This window comes from Sitodiplosis mosellana, unplaced genomic scaffold (assembly GCF_009176505.1).
Source record: "Sitodiplosis mosellana isolate CC-2019 unplaced genomic scaffold, AAFC_SMos_1.0 Smas_scaffold_6191, whole genome shotgun sequence".
NCBI lineage: Eukaryota > Metazoa > Arthropoda > Insecta > Diptera > Cecidomyiidae > Sitodiplosis > Sitodiplosis mosellana.
The window spans coordinates 5,665,294-5,686,385 of NW_022601432.1; the positions used below are offsets into that span (position 1 = coordinate 5,665,294).

Below are 21,092 nucleotides of genomic sequence, written 5' to 3' on the forward strand. Positions count from 1 at the left end.
GTTGGTGGTGGCCTGTTGCTCTGGGTTGCCCGTTTATCTCGAGCATTAAGTCGTCTTGAAGTGGAATTCAATTAGCCAATTTCCAAGTGGCCGTGTGTGTTCATCGGAAAGTAGCAGAAGCATCACTACCACAGCATTCTTTCCATTCGAAAAAGATTTCGTTTCCGTTTTTAACGACGTTCACGTGCAAAATCACATTTAGACATCGAGCAACAAGAAAAAAGCACCGAAGAAATGTAAAACGAAAAACACTTCTTTGCAATTGAGTCAATCTTTTTCGACGTTGCTTTCCATCTCTTCTGCACACGGGGCTTGACTCTCTCTCTCTCTCTCTCGCATGGCCGGTAACTGCTTTGCCTGAAAACTAATTCACTGCCTTCATTTTATTTCGTCTGCCATAAATATACACATTCGCTTTTTGCCCATTGCTATCTCATTTGCTCGCACGTTTCATGTGAATTTTGCATTTCAATTCCATGGCATATGATCGCATGGCGGCGGTGGCGGTGTTGGAGATGACAACCATCCAACAAGCAGCTCAATTTCTGAATGTGAGTGCGAACGCAGAGAGTGTGCAATATGTGTATGTATGCGTTCGTGTGTGTGTGTTTTTGCCTGTGCCGTGCCATGGTATGGTGCCGCCGCTCATATGACCTTTCCAATAGCTAGTGCTTTTCGAATAAGCAAAACAACCTAAATGCATTAGCTACTTCGAACCTCAATCTCGAATACAGTATTTTTAATTACTATTCGTCAATTTCAGCGAATCGCTTACAGGCGAATTAATGAATTAAATTCTCTGTCATTGACGACGTACAACGTCGTCGTCGTGTTTGACTCTACGACAACAACGATGATAGCTGTTGGCTTCTTCTCTCATTTCTTAGCAAATTTTTTTCCTATTCCTTCTGTTTTTGTTGTTGTTATTGTTGCTGCAGTATGGTGTGTGTGTGTGAGTGCGCTGGAAAACTTATGAATTCGCAACAGCATTTTTTCTCTCGCGCTTACTGTTGATCGCGTACAACCAATTCTCAATCGTAATTGAAATCAATTTTTGTGCGACAACCGAACGATAATGTATGTTGCGTGAGAACTGAGGAAATTGATGAACAGATGGACAAAAAAAAATGAGAAACAATTTCCAAACATACGCAAAACTATTTTTTTTGTGGATGTTGTTATTGCTGATCTAGTGGTGGTCGAATAATTCGGGATAAACAAAACAAATTTTACGGTTTTTATTTTTCAAAACAGAAATATTAAAACATCCAGTGTATTTTATGAGTAAAAAGAACAAGAACGATGAAATGACGTGAAATCGCCGAACCAAAGAGTATTTTGTTGCTTTTTTTTCGTGTGATTTTGAAACGAGGATTTTCCTCATTTTTACAAACATAAACATTTGTGCTGTGGCACACTAGTGTGTGTCGTTCAGTGTGTGAAACGGGGTGGCTTTGTCATGGATCATTCGAATGAATTGGCCGCAACCGCTGCAATGCCGCCGCCATCAGTCACCATACAACAAACGGTTCGCCGCAACCCGAGCATCAAACGTTTATTAAAGTTGCCCATCTGGAGTTCAGGAGGTAAAATCACATGCATTTCGCAACTAACATTTTCGCATATAACCGCGTGAAATTTCACCTGTTTTAGACGATTTTTTCTCAGAATTTTTCGTCCAGTATTTTCTTGGAATCAGATTTTAAGCAAAGTGAAACAATCGCTAAAGTGTGTGATTAACTAATAATTAATTGGAATCGTTGATACCGGCACAGTGTTTTTTGATCATAATTTTGTTGTTGAAAATGCAAGTATAAACATTGGACCCGATCGATTAAAAACAAACTTTATTAGTGACTCAGTTTTTACGAACTTTCTACTTTAAAATTCCTTCTTCGGTTGATAAAATATCAAAAAAAAGCTTTTCAAAGGAAAAATATTTGGTTGGTGCGATAAGGTATAAACTCTATATGCTTATGCATACGGTTAGTGCAAAAACATTTATTGCCTCACCTAACGTGAGCGCCATCTGTTCAATTTGAACATGAAAACAAACAAATTGATCCATACAGAGTTATAATACAACAACATCTCTATATAGACGAAACGCTGTGGTTCGTTTTGTTCGGCATATTTTTTATACACTGCCTTCATTTCCACCGATTCATATATCGGTTGGCAGCTGGAGTCACTTTGTTTGTTTTCATGTTCACACCGAATAGATGGCGTTTGCGTTAGGGAGAGCAATAAATGCTTTTGCACTAAAGGTATGTGCTTATGTGTCATGCGAGTTATCGCAAGCGTGTTAGTATTACAGCCAACCGCACCAATCTTGCTCGAATCTATATGAGTACTCTCGAGCTTTTCACGAATCTTTTTAGTGGATCTGCAAATCACATAGAAACAATCTATTGAAAATGGAATTGATATAATTTTGACGTGTCAGTTACTCACAACTGACTTGTAGATCTGCAAAAAAAAAATCGGTGCCACGACTCGTAGCGAATAGTTTGAGAATTTCTATAAATTTTTACGAGTCTACATCGGAATTATGTGCATATTGTCTGACTCGCGATGACAAGTTGGCCCCTAATAATCTTCCTTCTCTTTTCATCAAGTTGAACTAGCATCATAAACATTTCTTAGAAAATCGTTTCAGAATTCAATGATTACGTCATTTTCGTGTAAGTACTTCATATCTTTCATTACGTATAACTTATGATTGCGTATCCATTTGTGTAGTCCGACATCCAGTCAACATAGAACTTTTGGACGAACATGTTTTCTTCTACTTTTGTAGTGCTGTAAAGGTCGTTGAAAGGGTGACAAAGTTGTTTTCATCAGTGTTTCAGTACTGAAAGGATTTGTTTATTTATTCATTGAAGCTGCATTTGTAGTTGCCGCATGATGTGTCACAAAACAGTTTCCACGTAAAATGGAGTGATGTGTTTAGAAACGATCGCAGAAATATGAAATCGTTTTAATTTTGAGATTGAAACGAATTGAAAACAGCAACAAAAGAAAGAGTAGAAAAAAAAAATAATGAGTTGAATCTAAGTAACTTTCAACGAAACTATTATAGTCACATTTGCTGGTGGTTTGCATTTCAATGGCATGTGTTGTACAGGGAATGTCATACCATTTCAATATATATGTATACATATATATGACATGGGAGAACAGCAACAAAATCAACCGCAAGATGAAATTACATGAAATGGAAACTGTAATGTTTCGAACAAGAGCGCAAAATATGTATATCAGTTGTGTTTTTTTCTTCATTATTTTAAAACAATTGAAATATCGACAGCGATTGTCAAGCCATAGTTGTTGATATCTAATCTCATTTTGGTTTAGCATAGAAATTTGTCGGCAATGTGTGCTTGTGCGAGGAGCGACGAGAGAGCGAGAGAGAGAGTGTATTATTTGAATAAGAGCGCGCGCGATCGCTTTCCATAAAACCAAATCCATTAGTGAGAATGTGTATCCGTTTCGGCTTGGTGACACTTGGAATTGGAACGGTGTTTGAAATTCCTAAAAAATTCATTGTCCAACACACGTGATTGGCGAATTACCGAATACTGCGGATAGTGGCGTGGTTTGAATACGAAATCGATCGAATTATTCATTTCCATAAATTCAGTGAAATCTTTGGATTTTTTGGCCGATGTGACGTAATTCTTGTCGATTGAGATAACAATCTACTACAATCGATTGCAAATATTTCTCCTTTGATCGCATCAGTCTTATCATAAGCGCAAACATTTTAATACCGCGGTGGCTTTTATCAATTATCGCACGTTATCAGGCATTATGACGAACACAATAAAAAAACAACACCACCAAATTACATTTTATGTGCCCAGTTTTGTCACACATCTGGCTGGAACAGAGACAAAGAAGAATAACAACAATAAAAAAGCAGTTCGAAAAAGATGTTCCGCATGCGCGTTCCGTGATTGCTTGCTCAAGTGTGAGCTGACGCGCGCACACACGAGCATTCCTATCGAATATTTTATTCAAATTGGCAATATTTTTTTCTTCGCTTCGATTATTAAGATGTTTCGGTTCGATTGCGTGTCAACAATTAATTGCCTTTTGAACATTACATAGCGTTTATCATTAAAATTTGTGCGTGTGTGACATTTGTCTGTAAAGTAAGAAAAAAAGAGAGAAAAAAAGCATTCCAAATTGAATATAGCCATTGAAAGTTTCCCGTTCATTTTCATCATTTGTTTTTATCGTGTCTCGCGTCATAGGATAAAATAATCTGAACATTTCTCTCAAAAATAGCACACCATTTTGTTTTTAAATGTTCAGTTTGGATTTGTTATTTTATGTATCTTTTTCGTGTAATTGAAATATAAATCGCGTCGACACAAGAACAGTGTGCGACAAGAGCAACAAAAAATAAGATGTGCAATTAATGTATTTGAGTTCAGTTGGCTGTTTTTAGTCAGTTGTTTTGAGTTTTATTTTGATTCGACTTCGGCTTCGACGGTGTTTGTGTGTGTGTACTTTTTTCTATTAAAAACATCAAAACAACGTGTTGGACGTTAGTCAGATGCGAATTGTGTGCATCGTTCATTGAAAGATTGAGAGAGAGAGAGAGAGAGAGAGAGAGAGAGAGCTAGAGAATGTATTGGCGCTCACAAGGGGCTTTGTGACGACGATGACGACAACGGCTGTGGCATCGGCGGCGACAATGGTGATTTAAGACAAATATTAGGCGTCCAAGACACAAGATACAGCGACACATTTCATTTGCAAATATCTAGAATCGCACACTCGATACATTTTCACCATTTCAATACATGATCCAATAGATTCTCTGTCGAAATAGAAGCGATTCACGCGATTTTCACGCGAAAACATTTTGTTTGATTTATTATGGATGTTTTAGTTTTGGTGAGGCGATGCGAACATGTTTATTTAGTTTAGTAGTTGTCAATGTTTTTTCTCTCTCTCGTGGTCGTCGTCGTCGTCACCGTCGTGTTGTTCGTCAGCAACATGCGCTCGCTTGATACATGACGAGTGATCGGTTCTCTCGTTTTTTTTTTTGGCTTTGATCACTGTCGCTTACTCTTTCATTTGTTCGTTTGTATGATCGATAAGTGCGAACAGCATGCTCTTACGCGCTCTTATTCACTGTTCTGCTCTGCTCATTTGACTGCTGCTCGTAACTTCGGCCATTCATTCGGATCTTTGTCGCAAGTTGCTTGTTAATGTGATCATTTTGTGATTGTTGTTATTATTATTGTTGTTGTTGTTGTTGTTGTTATCAACACATATCTCGTGTATTGTGTGTGAGATGAATGTATGTTTTTTTTATTTCGTCTTTCCTTTTTTATTCGGTATTGTACACTATGCTGATGTTCGTATACATACATACAGATTTGTGTGCTTTATATCTCGTTCTTTCCCCACGTTCGTTCGCTAGCCCGCCCGCTTGTTGCCTCATTTGCACATTTTTATTTCAATTTTGTTGGTATGTTTTTTTTCTTCTTCACACTCTCAGCTATTCGCTCTCGCGAGCTATTCGTGTGTCTCGTTCTCATTTCTGTGCAATCTCGACCGGCCGTCTTTGTCTCGTTTATTCCCTTCTTCTTCTTTTTTTTCTTCTTCTTGTTGCTGTTATTCTCTCATTTTCATTTCATTTGTCACTTAAATTTTCGGTTCGTCGTATTCTTGATCGCCAAACAGTTTAGTGTCTTGTTGACTGTCATGCCAAAGAGTTTTAAGTACAAAATTGGCCTTCAATTTACGCAACGATCTACATATACATGAGAGTATGTCTCTCGATGTGTGGAATGTCATTGATTTTATTTTTCGAGAGAGCGAGACAGAGTGAGAGAGAAGAAGAGCGCACTGCCAAACTGTGGCGCATACAATTAACTGCGACAACAACCACACTCAGTCCGCTTCATCTCGTATCTAGTGCGATAGTGACGGTTTTGTGTGTGCGCGCGAAACACATTCGATCACAACTAGCGAAAAGAGAAGAAACAAAGTCAACACACGAAACATACAACAAGGAACTACAGGCGAACGAAAGTAAAAGAATGAAGAAAAAAAACCACCACACAAATGAAAAAAAAAACAGTGACAGTGTTCTCCTCGGATGAAGAATGAAAAAGCAAGAGATGAACCGTGCAAACACAGAAACGGCAAAGCCGAAAGAAAATACACAAAAAAGCTAAAAAGAATTTCAGCCATTTCGGCTTGGTGTGACTTCCTTTTTCTTCCCATAATTATTGCTATTTTTAACGACGAAACACAACAAATCCAATATATACATCACAAATAATCAGCGAAAAGCGCGTCAAAGGCAACAAAATGAACACAGGCAGTGACTACGCGAAAAAAGCGATTGTGATGAATCAATAAGGATAAATCAATTACGTAAATGTGAAATGTATTTTGTGTCAAGAAAGACGAAAAAAGAATCACACACACACACCTACAAACACACTGTGAATAAATGCTATGTTCGTACGATCAGACGCTTTATGCAGTTTATTATTTATTTATGAAAACAAAACGAAAACTTTGAACACAAGATACCAACAGAAAAAGAAAAATAGCTGAATAGCAAATAAAACCGAATTCGACGAGGGTAAATGCTAAAAAATGCATCAAGTTTTCATTTCAAAAGATATGCAAATGTTTGTGCTGATGAACATTGGTGGAAAATTCGGCGATCATTTCATGCTGTTGCTGTTTTTGTGTTTTGTTCATTGAAATGGCTGAATTTTCCAGTTAAGTTAGTGTATACGAAGTGGATGTGCTTATTATTTCACACATTGTTGCAAACGAAAAGTGCACACAAACCGTTGTGATCTGAAGATGTTTCATGTTTATTTAGCTGTGACGTTGACCGTTGAAAAAATATCTAAACAGATTTTTCGGTTGGGATTTTTGTTTTGGCTGTGTTGCGCGCTGTTCTTTTTCGAACCGCCCAGCGTGTGAGAAAAAGCCATTGTATAAATAATAATTTTTTTTCATTCAACTATTTCAAGATGCATGTCTCATGCCATTGGTATTGACTACTGAGTCACATCAAAACCATGTGTTTTCCTCTCGCTTGCGTTCAAAACTCACAATCTTTCGCTCAATTTCTCGTCCTATTTATCTAAAGATGATTAATTATCAAAAAATAAACGAGAGGGGAGGAGGGAGAGAAAGAACATTGTCAAATTTCGAGAAAAATGGTTGACCAGTACATTAAATTTGATTGCACATAAGCATAGCAACAGATCAAAGCGCTTAGAGAGTTGTGCGCTTTTATGTGAAGAAATAAAATGTATTTCCAATCATGACAAAATAAAACACACATACAAATAAATTTGCAAATACACACCTACTCAAAACTGTCGTCTATATAAACCTATACATTTATTCCCACAACATCGTCGAAATGTAATTGTAATAATAGTAATTTAGTTGTGCGTTAGCTCAGAATATTGCTTCAACGGCACTTTTTCGGACACACTCTGCTCGATTGCAAAAGATATGTGTGTGACTTTCATCGATATCGAGTGAAAAGAGCAGCGAACTGCAATTTTAAATATGAACGCATGGGAAAAAGTAGCTACATACAAGAGATAGAATTAACATGCCAACAATAACTGATCTAATTTACCCAAAAAGAATTTCTGTTTTCTCTCAACGATCATTTGCCATATTTTGTTTGCTCATTATTGATCACCGTTGCTATTTTGTCTCAATCTCTATCGCATTGCATGACGTCGATTTGCGTAATCGATCATCGACAACAATCTGTTGACTTCAAAAATAACATGGTTTTGTGTGAACGTTCGATAACCAATCAACGTTTTGTACATTTACATCATGCAGACATTTTGTCACCGACCGACCGACCGAACGACCAAATTTTATCTCTCTTTTTTCTCAATATTTGAAGGAAGTGGTTTTCTGTCCATACTCGAGCCCTCTCATATCATACACATAAAATCACCCACTTGTGTGTGTGTGTTGGCTCTCGCGAAAACACTCAAATTCATTGACGAGTGTGAATGCAAATAAATGATCTGAGATATCGGGCGAAAATATTGCGTTGAATTTTAAACACGGCTGCTAAATGGAACGTGTTTGTTTTCGTCTGTTCTCAAACAACTGCCAATTTCACTGGTTTCAAATGCCTTAATCCATATTCAAAAACACATCATTGTTCTATTCTTTGTTTGTTGTTGTTTTTGATGGATCGAGAGCGAGAAGAAGCGTCGGCGGTATCGTGACCGATAGTATGACACTCTTAGTTGCCTAAAAAAAGTTGCGTTTTCGTTGAGGAAAAAGAGCAAAAAAATTCGTATTGAGGGCAACGAATTCATTAACTTTTCGTCTTGAAGTGAATTTTTTTTATTCGAAACATGAACTTTTTCGAAAAATTACTTCAATCGAAGCTGTTTGCCGCTTAAACGAAAGGATTAATTTATAAGCTTCAATTGAGAGTTGTCGCGAATACTTTCAACAAGTGAAATTCATTTGACGTAACAATGGGATATCAACAGCGATTTATTGGTCTCACTTGAACAGATATTGCAATCAACCCTCAAAGGGCTTTCGATCGCTATTCTCGTCGATTAGCTATTTTAATTCGAACTCTATAAATGGTTGAAATTCCAAATCAACAAATATTTATTGCACAATATTATGGGCTTTGATCGGTTGTGCTGTCCAATTGACCAATGGTTTTTGATTGACGTCATCTTCTAACAAAAGATCAGCTGGTAATGGTCTAGTCATTTATTTATTGTTATTGAAACAATGCACAGCATTAGCTAGGTCTAATTATTATATGGCACAAGATAAACAAAAAATACGATAACAAACACACAACGCATACGCACACACACGATGTGATGCTATGAGCCATACTTTATTTTCTGATTCGGACCATATCAATTTTTGCGTTGATTCGGTGCATATCGATAAATTCGCTCAAATGAATCATCCGCAAGGCAAATTGTTGAGATATATTTTCGGAGTTGATTTGTTCTTTGGTTTCGTAGTCAAGCGGCTGATGTTAATGTTGTTGGTGTCGAGCGAATGTTGTTGTTGTTGAATTCAGATAAGTGTAGACATAGTTTGTACGCAAATTTCCTTCACTTTATTTTGGAAAAACAAAGGTCGACACTTCAGTGAAACGAGAGAAAAAAAAATGGCGTGCCCTCACGTGAACTCTTTAGTTTATTTCAAGTGTGTTGGATGGGTGTGTGTGTGTGTGTGTGTGTGTGTGTGCAATGAACGCGGCGCTGTATGGCGTTTGCGACATAAAGTTGCGGCTGCGTTATTGAAATTAGCCTAGCTCAGTTGTTTTTTTCTCTCTCTTTAAACACATGTTTTTTATTGATATTTGTTCGTTTGAGAACGTTTCAGATCCAAGGACGGTATTTCGAATGTTCTTTTTTTCTGTACTGAACATTTCGTTCATTGGCTGATTTCAAACGACGAATAAAATGTATTACGTTTCGGGCAAAAGAAGAGAAAAAAACTTGTTCTCATCGATGATTTCGAAAAATTCTTCTCTCACACTCAGACCATAGCTCAGACCATATTTTGTGTGTGTGTGTGTTTCTTTTTTCTTCTTCGTCTGTGTTGCAAATTTATGCATAAAAAATTTTCAAATTCAACGTGGATGTTTTTTTGCAGCACACACGAACACAGACATACACCAAGCCCAAAGCCAATATTTAAACGGTGTTTCAAAATTAAAATAATCCACATTGCGGCAATAATTTCGCCGAGAAATAAATTAGCACATCCATTTCCATGCACATTTTCATTTCGATTCGATCCAATTTGTAGTTTTCTTTGCTGTTGTTGCTTCTGCTGATTTGAATGTGAAAACAAAATTCTCATTGACACTGAATAGACGAAATAAGACAAAAGAGAGAAAAAAAAATTAGAAGAATAAAGTGAACACAAAACCGATGTGTACATAAATAATTTGATGGACAAGTGATTTCCGGTGACCCAAATTTGAATGATGATGTTAATTGAAAAAAATTGAGTGAAACACCAAGAAATATCTACATATAAGTGAAAAGATGTGGTTTCGTCCACGCAGCCAGCCAAATCATGAGACGACGGATCGATCTCGAGTGGCAAGTATACGAAACCGCATTCGATCGAAGAAATCAGTATCGAAAAATGAGGCAGCCATCAACAGTAATCAAGATACCAATGAATTGAATGTTAGCATAACGAAGCCAATAACAGCCACATCGAATCGCATCCGTGATATCGCCGCTGCGGCTGCTGATGGCAGTGGTTATGTACTACGATCTCAATCGGGCCGTCGATTATCATTGCTGTGCAGCGATGACGATGACAGTGCAAAGGATAAAAATAAAATGCTACGCGTTGATCAAAAGTACAAGAAAAATCGTGTCACAAAAAGTTCATCGCGAAACAAAGTGGTGCCCGAAATTAAGATTGAAAAGCAAAATTCGAGTAAAAATTTATTAAATCCTGCGTTAAGTATGCAACGAAAAGTGTCATCAACACCGATTCTCGAACCGGTCACAACACCGGCCAAAGTGAAAACAACACGGCGAAATACCACATTAAATTTGAATGCATTGCTGCGCTACAAATCGTTCATTAGTGGATCAACGAAAAAGCTCACATCCGATGATTTCGATCGATTGCGTCGGAAATCGCTTGGTGACACGGGCAAAATACGACGCAAATCCAATCCAGATGCGGATAAAAAAGATGAAGAAGATGTAGATGGTGTTGTTGTTGAGAGTAAAAACGATGATTTACAAACCTCACCATCATTTCAATCGGATAAATTACTGAGTGATGATGATGATTTTCAATCGTGTTCCGAAGATCAAGTTGACTTTCAAATGCGGCACTCATTAAACATACCTGATAAAGGATACAACATTTCAAGTACAACCACCGCTAAAAAGACAAAAACTAAAAATAAGAAAAAAGGTTCCTATCCGATTAACATTTTTATCCAATTTCGCAAATGCATTTCGAATGAGTTGTCCCCGAAAAATTAGAATTAATTTTTTTTTCTTCTCTCAACAGGTGTTTCTCTTTTAAATGCAAATAAAAATTAATCCGGTGGTTTTTTCTCTTTCTGCAGATCGTCCTTCACAGGCATCAGTGGTGCGTCAGCCATCTGATCGTCGATCAGATGCGAATAATTCGCTAAATTCGACCACACAAAGTAGCCATCATCCCACCACAAATGAATTGAATACATCGCATTCCATTGATAACGATACAAGCGGCATCCACACAGACGCTGACCACGATAATCGCGACAGGTAGTTTGATTGCTGCATTTTTCTTCCCATTTTTCTTGTTTTCTTTTTTTTGGTATTTGTTCTTCCGATTACACCGTGTTTTCGGTGTGAAATCTATCGAAAGAATACGTACTCGTGTCATTAAACTGTGCTGTGATTTAAATTGTTTTTCGTCCATTTCACTTTTATAGCACAAAATCGAAATCAGCGCCCGTATCAGTGAATCGCTCTGAATCGTATAAAGAGCGACTATCCCACAAACGAAACCATCGAAACAATCGCCGAAAGATATCCGATCCGAGTTTATCATCGAAATCCAAGTAAGTGCAAGTTGTGCAGTCCATTATTGTGGTTGAGGGTGAAATTCAATTATGGTTTTACTGAACTGAAAAAACAAATAAATTAAAAGCAAAAATAGACAAGAAAAACTAAGAAAAAACACACACAAAAAATAAGAGCAAAATGAAGAGAGAAAACCCGTCTCACATATCCTCTGGGTGAAACAAACAGACCATTCGCTATAAAATATACGATATTATGTTGTCGCATTGGAAATGCATTCGCATTCTCTATCATGAAAATGAAAATTCGCAAACACAAGCAATAAATTGAATTAAGTTACTGTAGATAGATGCGATCGCGGCCACCGTCATCGACAGATACTTACATAAGCTAAATGTTACTGTTATGATTTCCAATTCGTATGAAAGTACTCCGTTCGGTCGCTTGGTTGGTCAGTTTTATAGAAACGAGGGTTTGTGAGCGTTTTTTTTGATTCACTAGTTCGTCGAAACTAGTTAGCATAAGGTAGCAATTCGCTGGAGGGTTAGGTGCACATTGTGTGTTATAAAGGGCAATATCCGAAGTCTTCGAGATATATTCAGTTGGTTTTTTTGCGCGTACAAAGTTGCACGTGTAAACTGGAAACAACACGAAATTGGGAATGGTTGTGAAAGAAAGTGTTCGAAAGAAAATGTGTGTGTGTGTGTGTGTGTGTGAGAGAGAGAGAGAGAGAGAGTGAGATTTGATAGCGAGGGTGAAAGAGAAATCAGGTGCGAATAGGATTCGAAATGCGCACGGTGAGTGTGAATTGCCGCGACTGACGCTGGCGATAAAAAATAACCATTTAAAAGTTGCAAACAATGGGATGTTTGTGCAAAAGCGCCAACAACGACGACGTCGAACACAGCAATGACGGTAGCGGCCAACCAATGGTCCTTCAACAAAGATAATAAACGAATAATCGTGCTACATAAATCGTGGAATATGTCGAGAATCATGAAGGAGCAGAATAATGCCAGCTTGCGCATATGCCACGAATAGGAGAGAGCAAAAACACCACGCGGTAAAATGATATGAAGGCAACAAAAGCAAACGGAGCAAGAGTTGAGGGAGAACCAAACTCAAGAACACACATCACACTCTCACACAATTACATACATACAGACACATACAACGGTTATAATCCTATGGTTAGAAAAATCAGACAAAACATCAAATTTAATACTTGGTTGGTCAATGTGCGTACCCCGTATACACACTGCATCATGAAACTAACACGACGGAAAAAAAACGACTTGAGTCAAACGAAACGACAGTGAGAAAACAAAAACACATTCAACCAACGGATCGGCTGTTATCGGCTCGGGTTCATCATCAGCGCAACAAAATTAGTCAGTCAATCAAATGAATTTCGCATAGACAAAGCTTGCGGAAACAACAACGCACCGCGAAATCATTACACGTGTTTTATTTTTCTCTATCGAGCTCAAGCTGTCTCAATCAATTGTTTGACCATCAATTACGCGCATTTTTTTCAGTTTCGATTATTCTCCATTTCACATTCCATTGTGTGGCTGGACTGCTACGTATGTAGAGGAAAAAAAGGTGTAAATCACGACAAAAAAAAGTAATGGTGCTAGTAAATTCAAAACATTGAGAGTATCTAATCGGTGGTGGTGTTGACTACGATTTATTTTGATTTTCACTTATTATTCTTCCAAAGAAAATTCATTTTATTTCTACCTCTTTGCTTCCGAGTTGCCTTTAAGTTTTTCCGCAATGTAATTGGGTCTGATTGTTGTTGAGTTAAAGCTATGAACCGTGGTTAGTTTATAAAATGGAAACTAGCTAATTAAGTGAAAAGTTCTTAGTTTGGAATCAAAATCTCACACAATAAGTTTGTGTGCAATGATATAGCAGCTGCGCTCGATATACTCCTTGATATATATACGAAATTTTGAGCAAGAATCCGATTTTTCACACTGCCAGCAAGTAAATTCATATTGAAAACATGGGCTCTGGTTTTCAGGCTCGTGCGCCAGATGCCCAATGTGCCGAAATCGTTCTCTTTCGTTCTCGTGCTCAGTGTACAAGTGAATCGATGGAGAGAAGGAGCAGGAAAGAAAAAAATAAATCGACTGGCCATATCCCCTTTGGTATTTAATTTTGTGGAAAATCGACATATTCAGCATTTTATTATGGTTCACCCACGTCGTCCGTTAGCATTTTTATTGGTGGTGTGAATTGATGTTGTTGTAAATGACGATCAGTTGGAATGTTTTTGCCATATGTGTGTGTGTGTGTGTTTGTGAATTTTTTTGCTTGATTTTTGTTGCGCAAAAATCTCCCCCTTCACAAGCAACAGCCAAATATCCGCCGTGTTTCCTCTCTTTCTCTCCCCCTCTCTATCACATCTCATCATATACTCTAATAATGATTTTGCAACGAAACAAATATCAATTATTCAAATTAGCCACAAATCATAAACCGATTGATTTCGATGGTTGTACACCATTCATCGCATCTGACACGAGCAAGCGCGCGCGCGAGAGTGAGAGAGATTTTGACATGCATTTAATGCAAAATGAGTGAAATTGCAGCATCGATCAAAAGCCCATACAGTATCATTTCGACTCATTCGGTAATCGGTTTTTGTTTTGTTCGGTTTGGTTTTTGGATATTCAAACAACTGTGTGGCATCATGTCATAATGCGATTTATGGAGTTTCATTCGCTGTTGACTATTCAAATTTGGCTGGTGTTGCTCGTTGCTCAATTTGTAACTTTTCGATCGCATACTATAATTTCGCAATCAAGAAGACGCAATTGTATCGATTTAAAAGCATCGTTTCATTGGTTTTTTGTTTTAAATTTCCACATCTGATTTTCATATGCGAACAAATACGAACAAAAACAACAACTCTAATTGTAATAAGATACAGAGATGATGAACAAAATCAAAGAAAATGAGAGAAAAATGTTATGAATGCCCCGAAAAGAAAAACAAGAACATTTCGACGAGAACGAAGCCAGAGATCGATATTTCGTAGTTTGATTGCAAAATAAAATGCCACATTGACTGCGCGCATTGAGAGTGAGTCTGTAGACAAGATGTGTGTGTGTGTGCGTGGAAATCGGCCGATTATAAAATTGTTCGCTCTAAACAATTTAAGGGCTATTCCGACTTATATATTTCGATCGGGTGTTCGTTTTTCTTTCCCCTGTTGTATTCCATCGATTTTGAATCTCGAGACTGTAAGCAACGGAGAGACAAAAAGCCGCCACATCAACGTTCCACGCTTCTATCGGCCAAGAAAGGAAAATATATTTAAATGTTAACATCGCAATTGGATTTCACTCATTATCGCCGCCGCTACTGCCACCGTTGCCGTTGCCGTCGTCGTCGTCACATTGTGGGTGATGGATGTGCGTGTGCATGTGAACGTGCAATAACGGTTTTGCGCTTGATTTTCATTTCAAATTTAGAACTAAAACAATTACCACAAATTTTCCATCTGCAATTTGTTGTTTTTGTTCTCGATTCCGTCTCGCGCGCGCTCGTTCGTTCTCTGAAGTATGGTGTTGTTCAGTGTGTGTGTGTGTGTGTGTGTGTGTGTTTTATGTGGTTCTGCAATCGAAATATCGCAATTATTTTTTGAATTTAATTGCATCAAATGTTTTGGGTGTGTTCGTCCATTGTCCATAAAATTGATATGAATGAGTGCCGCACAATGGTGAGGCGACGTTCGAAGATCGATTGGGTTGCATGTCGATTGGCTGGGTTGTCTCTGCTCACGTTCAATTAACACCGAGATAGAGAGTGAGAAAATGGAAAAAGAAACAAGAGCGTGGAAATTTACGCGAATTATTTCTGAATTGGACATTTTGTGCGCGGCACAATGGAATATTTCCGACATTTCATCATCGAAGGAAGATATCGATTTGAACGCCAACCAACGAACCATCCAGTTTCATGCTCACTGACACAGATGTATGCCCGTTCTTGGCTCACTGTTTGCGGAGAATCCGCGTTTAATGACAGAATTAGATCTAATAAACAATTGAAATTACCTTTTATTTTCTTTGCTTCGCTTCATTTTCCCTTCCCCCCTTCTCGGTTTTATTGCCTGTTTATTTTTACTCTTTGATCCGTACTCTAAATAAATGAAGGACTATTTGAATTTGTGTGCACATGATTCATTGCGCAACAAGCAGCCCACACTTCATTTCCTAATCGTCATGAGTCAGTTGTTATTACAAACGTGGAAGCATGCTTACATTTCATGCAGACGACATTCTTGTATGGTTACATATTTGTAGGCAATGTTTTGGTGCTTGGAATTCGCACAGCTCAAAAGTGTTATATACGAATTGTTGCAAGGATAGCAAAAGAGAAAGCGAATAAATGAGTGAGTGAATGTGTGTCGGTTGTTTCATTTAGCTGCCATTCATCATGATTACGACTGTCATATTTATCTAGCCAAATAACAAAGCATTTTTCATCGTTTGACAACATTGGGCACACACACACACACAAACACCGCACATTATTGTCACATCGGATTCCGCAGTGCTGAGCTATCGTGTGTGCATTACCTGTTCTAAAAACCTCCATTACTACTTGTTCAATGTTTTTCCATGCAAGATGCCGCACATCCAATCGCTGTTTTAAATCTTGAAAGAAGATTGATTCGTGAGTTACCTTCATTTTCACTCAAAACCAATTCGCCACAAAACAACGACAAACGTGACAATTTCCTATCAACTCACAACAAACTGTCTCTTATCTCTGAAGATTTCGATTTAGTTGCTAGGTTTCGAGGATTGAACAGAGAAAAAAAACCAACGACTAACAACTTTTGTTTACAGCAAGCACACACCATCACATTCATTTCGAGTTGAACAATTTTCAACGCATTTCACACTTCGCATAGTAGTTTTCTTTTGTTCACCGCACTTTTACCAAAAGTGTGCACTTGATGTGCATACAAAGCGACCACAAAATGTGATTTAATGGCGCACTTATGTCACTTCAGCTTTTATGCTCTCTCTCTCTCTCTCTCTCTCTCTCTCTCTCTCTCTCTCTCTCTATCTCGCATACAAACACTTCAACATTGCACTGGGATGCGTTGGAAATTGCAGGGATATTTTCTCATTTCGGTGCAAACAATGGCAAAGAAATTGACTGCACTGTCACATACACTCTGAAAGCACATTCCAGCTCGTTTTTTTTTTCGGCGAAACCGACAATATTGTTTGAAAATTTTCAAACGATCCCCGTAAAAACAACGGACGCTATTTTCCAAAGTGAAAAAGAAGAGAGAAGAAAACATATATGCTTGAACTCGAGGTCAACCTGCACGGTCATATTGATTGGGCCAGAAACCGGAAATTCGGCTCATTCAATTCCGAAATCTAAGAAAATGCTCACCGCCAATCCAATGTTCAATTCATGCCATATCTTATCAAATTCACATTATTCGCTGTGTGTCAGTTGCTTTTCATTATCTCCACCATATTCTCGATGTAGACAGAGACTGTGTGTGTGTGTGTGTATTCGCGCGCTGTTTTCGTTGTTGTTGTTGGCTTGTCTGTTGCTGTTGGTCATTTCAATTTTCTTGCGAGTTTATCGGTTTGACTTCGAATCAACAATAGAGAATAGCTTGCATATTTGTTCCTTTCCACACATACAACACGCCCAGCAAAATCAACAAAATCCAAGACTACCGCAATCCCATGTTAAAATATAAAGCCATAGATACACATTTTTGCGCGTACGGCTGGGTTGTTTTTTTTTTGCTCTGTCGAACGGCGATTGTGCTATCGTCGCCGTCGTGTCCATCGAACGAATATAGCCACAACATAAACAAGAAGCAAAATAAAACATACACATAACGGGCCATCAGCCCCTTAAATGCGACAAAAATATTCGGTGGTGTGATTTTGAATGGTTAAGCTCGTTGTTATACTACATATAAGTGATTAAAATGGGGAAACCATCATCGCGACTATAAACAGTTCTCGTTTTTTTTCGCCTGTCTCTAATTCTAGTTTGCCCATTTTTTTTTTTCGTCGCAGTGGTCATATTAAATATAGTGGTGCAAGTATTTTTATATACATTTCGAGAGACAATGCGCGCGCGAACCAATTTTCTAGTGTGTTTTTGTCTTGTCTTCACATCATTGCCGTATCGCCATCATTCGTCGTGAAACAAATTAATTTGTGAGCTTTGGTTCCGAAAATAAATACGAACAGAAAAGGACAAGAAGAAACACACACACACACCGACCAAAAAATTGCTGAAACGTGAAACGTGGAATGACTTTGGTTGACGGTGTCTCGTTTTTTTTTCTCTCATTCTTCAAACAAACGTAGAATTTGTCTCAAGGGAGCCGTACGAAATGATTGCAAACTGAATTATGATACAAAGAAAAAACGAGACAATTGAATGGCAAGGAAATACTGTGAAAACTGAATGAAAAAAAAAAACAAACAAAAAATCATTTTCGTCAAGTTGAACGTTAAATTGAGGTGGTGATTATATATTAGTGCAAATGATAATTCGCGCGACAATTACGGATTAAGAAGAATTCAGTCGATTTTCTCGAATGGCTGTTCACACAGAGCGGTATAAAAGGTGGTTTTCTCTCTTTTCTTCGGAAATATTTTGCTCTTGTCTCAACCGGATATTTTTATGCTAATTAAATTGTGTGCATTTTCTAAATTCCCCCTTTTGTTCTCATAACAGTGAGGATCAACATGTCGATTTGGGCATAAACAATACCAATTTCACAGCAAGCTCGAGTTCTAGTCTCTCATCCAGGTAATTTTTCGTTTGTCATTTTTGCAAATTTTTGAATTCGATGCGATTCAATGAGATTAACACTGATGAACCATTCATTTTACAGTCTTGGCAGTAACAGTCCATCATTGGAAGCGGTTGGCACACCGATCGGTGGCCATCAACAGGGCGTTGTATCTGCACCGCGTCAATGGGTTGACAGTGAAGATGAGGCCGGCGATCCGCCCGAAGCCGACTGGAGCTCACATGTTAGCGCCGATATTTTACATACGCTTTCCGATGCGGAAAAGCGACGACAAGAAATTATTAATGGTAAGTGTGGTGTTGTTGGAAGAAGCCGTTTTTTCATCGGTTTGCTTTTGATTTATCAACATTGTTATAACATTGATTTTTTTCAACAACAAAAAATTGAAATTAATTTTTTTTCCTCGATTTTTTTTTACGTAGAAATCTATCAAACCGAACGAAACCATGTGCGGACACTTAAATTGCTCGAAGGTGTATTTATGCGACCGCTACAAGAGTCATCGGCGCTAACACAAGAACATTTCACCTTGTTGTTTCCACCATCGTTGCTCGTGCTAAAGGATTTGCACAGCACATTCGAACAACAGTTGAAACAACGGCGCAGCGAACACGGTCCATTGGTGGGTGAAATCGGTGATTTACTGTTGTCAATGTTCGATGGTAATGCAGGTGATCAGTTGCGTGAGCATGCGGCTCAGTTTTGTGCACGCCAAAAAATCGCTCTCGAAGCGCTTAAAGAGAAGCGCCGCAAAGATGAAAATCTCCAGAGGTTGTTGACCAAAGCTGAATCGCACAAAGCCTGCCGACGTTTACAATTGAAGGATTTATTGCCAACCGTATTGCAACGGTTGACCAAATATCCGCTGCTGTTTGAAAGTTTAGCCAAAATTTCCAAGAGCACATCACCGGCCGATAACGAAAAAGAGGCCATACAACGGTCCAGAGAATTGTCCAGACGCATTCTCGATCACGTCAATCAAGCTGTACGCGAGGCTGAAGATACACACACCCTACAAACCATTCAAAAACGCCTGGACAAGTCTCTGTTTGAAAAGGAACCAAATAACGAATTCAAAGTGAGTGGAAAACCGAACCAATTTTAATTGAGAACGAAAGAAAAAATCGCTTCTGTTCAAATTCGGATTTTAATGGTGGAAAATAAATGTACTTTTTTCAGCATTTGGACCTAACACAACACAAGCTAATCTATGAAGGTACTCTAACACACAAAAAGCAACCACAAGAACAGCTTCATGGTCTTCTGTTTGAAACAATGGTCGTTTTACTGCATAAAAAGGTAAATTGATTCGCTTGTCGATCAAGTTTGAATCTTCCCCGAAACAGAAAAATAAAAAATAATTGAAATCGAAATGTTGTTGATGCATTTTCAGGACGATAAATATATGCTTAAACATTTGGTGAGCCCTGGATCGACTGGAGGCGAAAGCAAAAATGAGATTCGTTTTAATCCAATAACAAAGATCAACCTGATTCTAGTTCGTCAATCGGCTGTGGAAAAGAATTCCTTTTATTTAATCAATACGAATGTAACGCAAATGTTAGAATTAACCGCTCCCAGCGCTTTAGAGTGCAAAACGTATGTACTTTGTAAATTTTTGGTTGTTCTCATTGCTGGAATTTTCCTTTTACAAAATTAATTCTGTTTTGTTCATTCGACGATGAAAATAACATCAATGCAGGTGGTTCAATCACATATCAGCTGCTGCCGAAGCGTATAAACAACGAACAAAGAGTCAAAATCATGACATGACTCCGATGGAAGATCCGGCCAGCGTTACGATACCGTCAAGTGCAACCGCAAAAGAGACAACAGATCATGAATTTGTCACAAGTGGTACGTCGAATAGCAGTGGCCTGAATACATCCACATCAAATGCAAGTGCGGCCGAAAATGTTGCACACAATCAATTTGCTGCAGATGGACAGAAAGATGCAGTCGCTCGTCACAACAGCACGAGCAACGACGCCGATGCATTCAGTAAGTATTCAATCAAACACTCTTGAATTACATCAAATGTCAAGCAACCATTTCACCCTAATAACACTGCAAATTTGAATGGAAAACTAAAAAAAAATGAAATGAATTTGCATTTTGCAGGTGAACATGATTACATCAATGTGAATGGAAGCGGTGCCCGAGCATCAGTCAAATTGGCCGAAGAGGATGTGTGCGACAAATCCAATCGAAAATCTGAAGTATATTCCAATAATTCGAATAACACACGAACACTGACACAACAATCATCGTTGGTGGCACCAAGTGAAGTTCATGTCAGCATTAGTCCAGCTCTAACGGCTGAGCCTGTTCTAACACCAAATGGTAAGTGCAAGTCTACCCATTTGATCCCATTTCATGACGAAACGCTTCGGAATTTTTCGAAAGGGATTTCATTTTGAAAGCGAAAAAAAGAGTTTCATCCAAGAATAGATCCAGCGTGACTTGAATTCCAATTTTTTTTTTCTCCTGAAATTTTCTGTAGAACGACTGAGACGCCTGGACGAATCGATACGACTCACTTTAGCCGAAAAGCAAAAAATTGTTTGTGATATATTTAGAGTACCGAATGAGCATTTTTCAGCGATTGCAGACATAGCTGGCCAACCAGAGGCTCCCAAGGTAAGAAAATATTCAATGTCCCAAATTCATGCTTCAATTCATTCGAAAAATAGCAA

At 38.2% G+C, this 21,092-nt stretch overlaps 2 protein-coding genes across 32 annotated transcripts in view; both read left to right on the forward strand.

The window, feature by feature from the left end:
* LOC129576874 (uncharacterized) overlaps positions 1-21,092 on the forward strand; it is a 57,135-nt gene that overhangs the window by 33,833 nt on the left and 2,210 nt on the right. For all 31 annotated transcript variants that reach the window (XM_055462852.1, XM_055462865.1, XM_055462857.1 and 28 more), the window contains 10 exons: positions 11,126-11,309; positions 11,480-11,608; positions 18,318-18,392; positions 18,478-18,683; positions 18,819-19,474; positions 19,576-19,695; positions 19,790-19,995; positions 20,099-20,397; positions 20,518-20,739; positions 20,900-21,036. In XM_055462852.1, the coding sequence (XP_055318827.1) occupies positions 11,126-11,309; positions 11,480-11,608; positions 18,318-18,392; positions 18,478-18,683; positions 18,819-19,474; positions 19,576-19,695; positions 19,790-19,995; positions 20,099-20,397; positions 20,518-20,739; positions 20,900-21,036 (2,234 nt within the window). The remainder of the gene's footprint in view (positions 1-11,125; positions 11,310-11,479; positions 11,609-18,317; positions 18,393-18,477; positions 18,684-18,818; positions 19,475-19,575; positions 19,696-19,789; positions 19,996-20,098; positions 20,398-20,517; positions 20,740-20,899; positions 21,037-21,092) is intronic.
* On the forward strand, positions 1,597-11,173 carry LOC129576878 (uncharacterized). Its single transcript, XM_055462882.1, has 2 exons — positions 1,597-10,968; positions 11,068-11,173. The coding sequence occupies exons 1-2, from the start codon at positions 10,071-10,073 to the stop codon at positions 11,097-11,099; spliced, it is 930 nt and encodes a 309-aa protein (XP_055318857.1). The 5' UTR covers positions 1,597-10,070; the 3' UTR covers positions 11,100-11,173.

Excerpts from the sequence above, each read along its gene's own strand:
- LOC129576878 (XM_055462882.1), top strand. The coding sequence starts at position 10,071 with ATGTGGTTTCGTCCACGCAGCCAGCCAAATCATGAGACGACGGATCGA. Across the intron at positions 10,969-11,067 it reads AACTAAAAATAAGAAAAAAG|GTGTTTCTCTTTTAAATGCA; the intron begins GTTCCTATCCGA and ends TTCTCTCAACAG.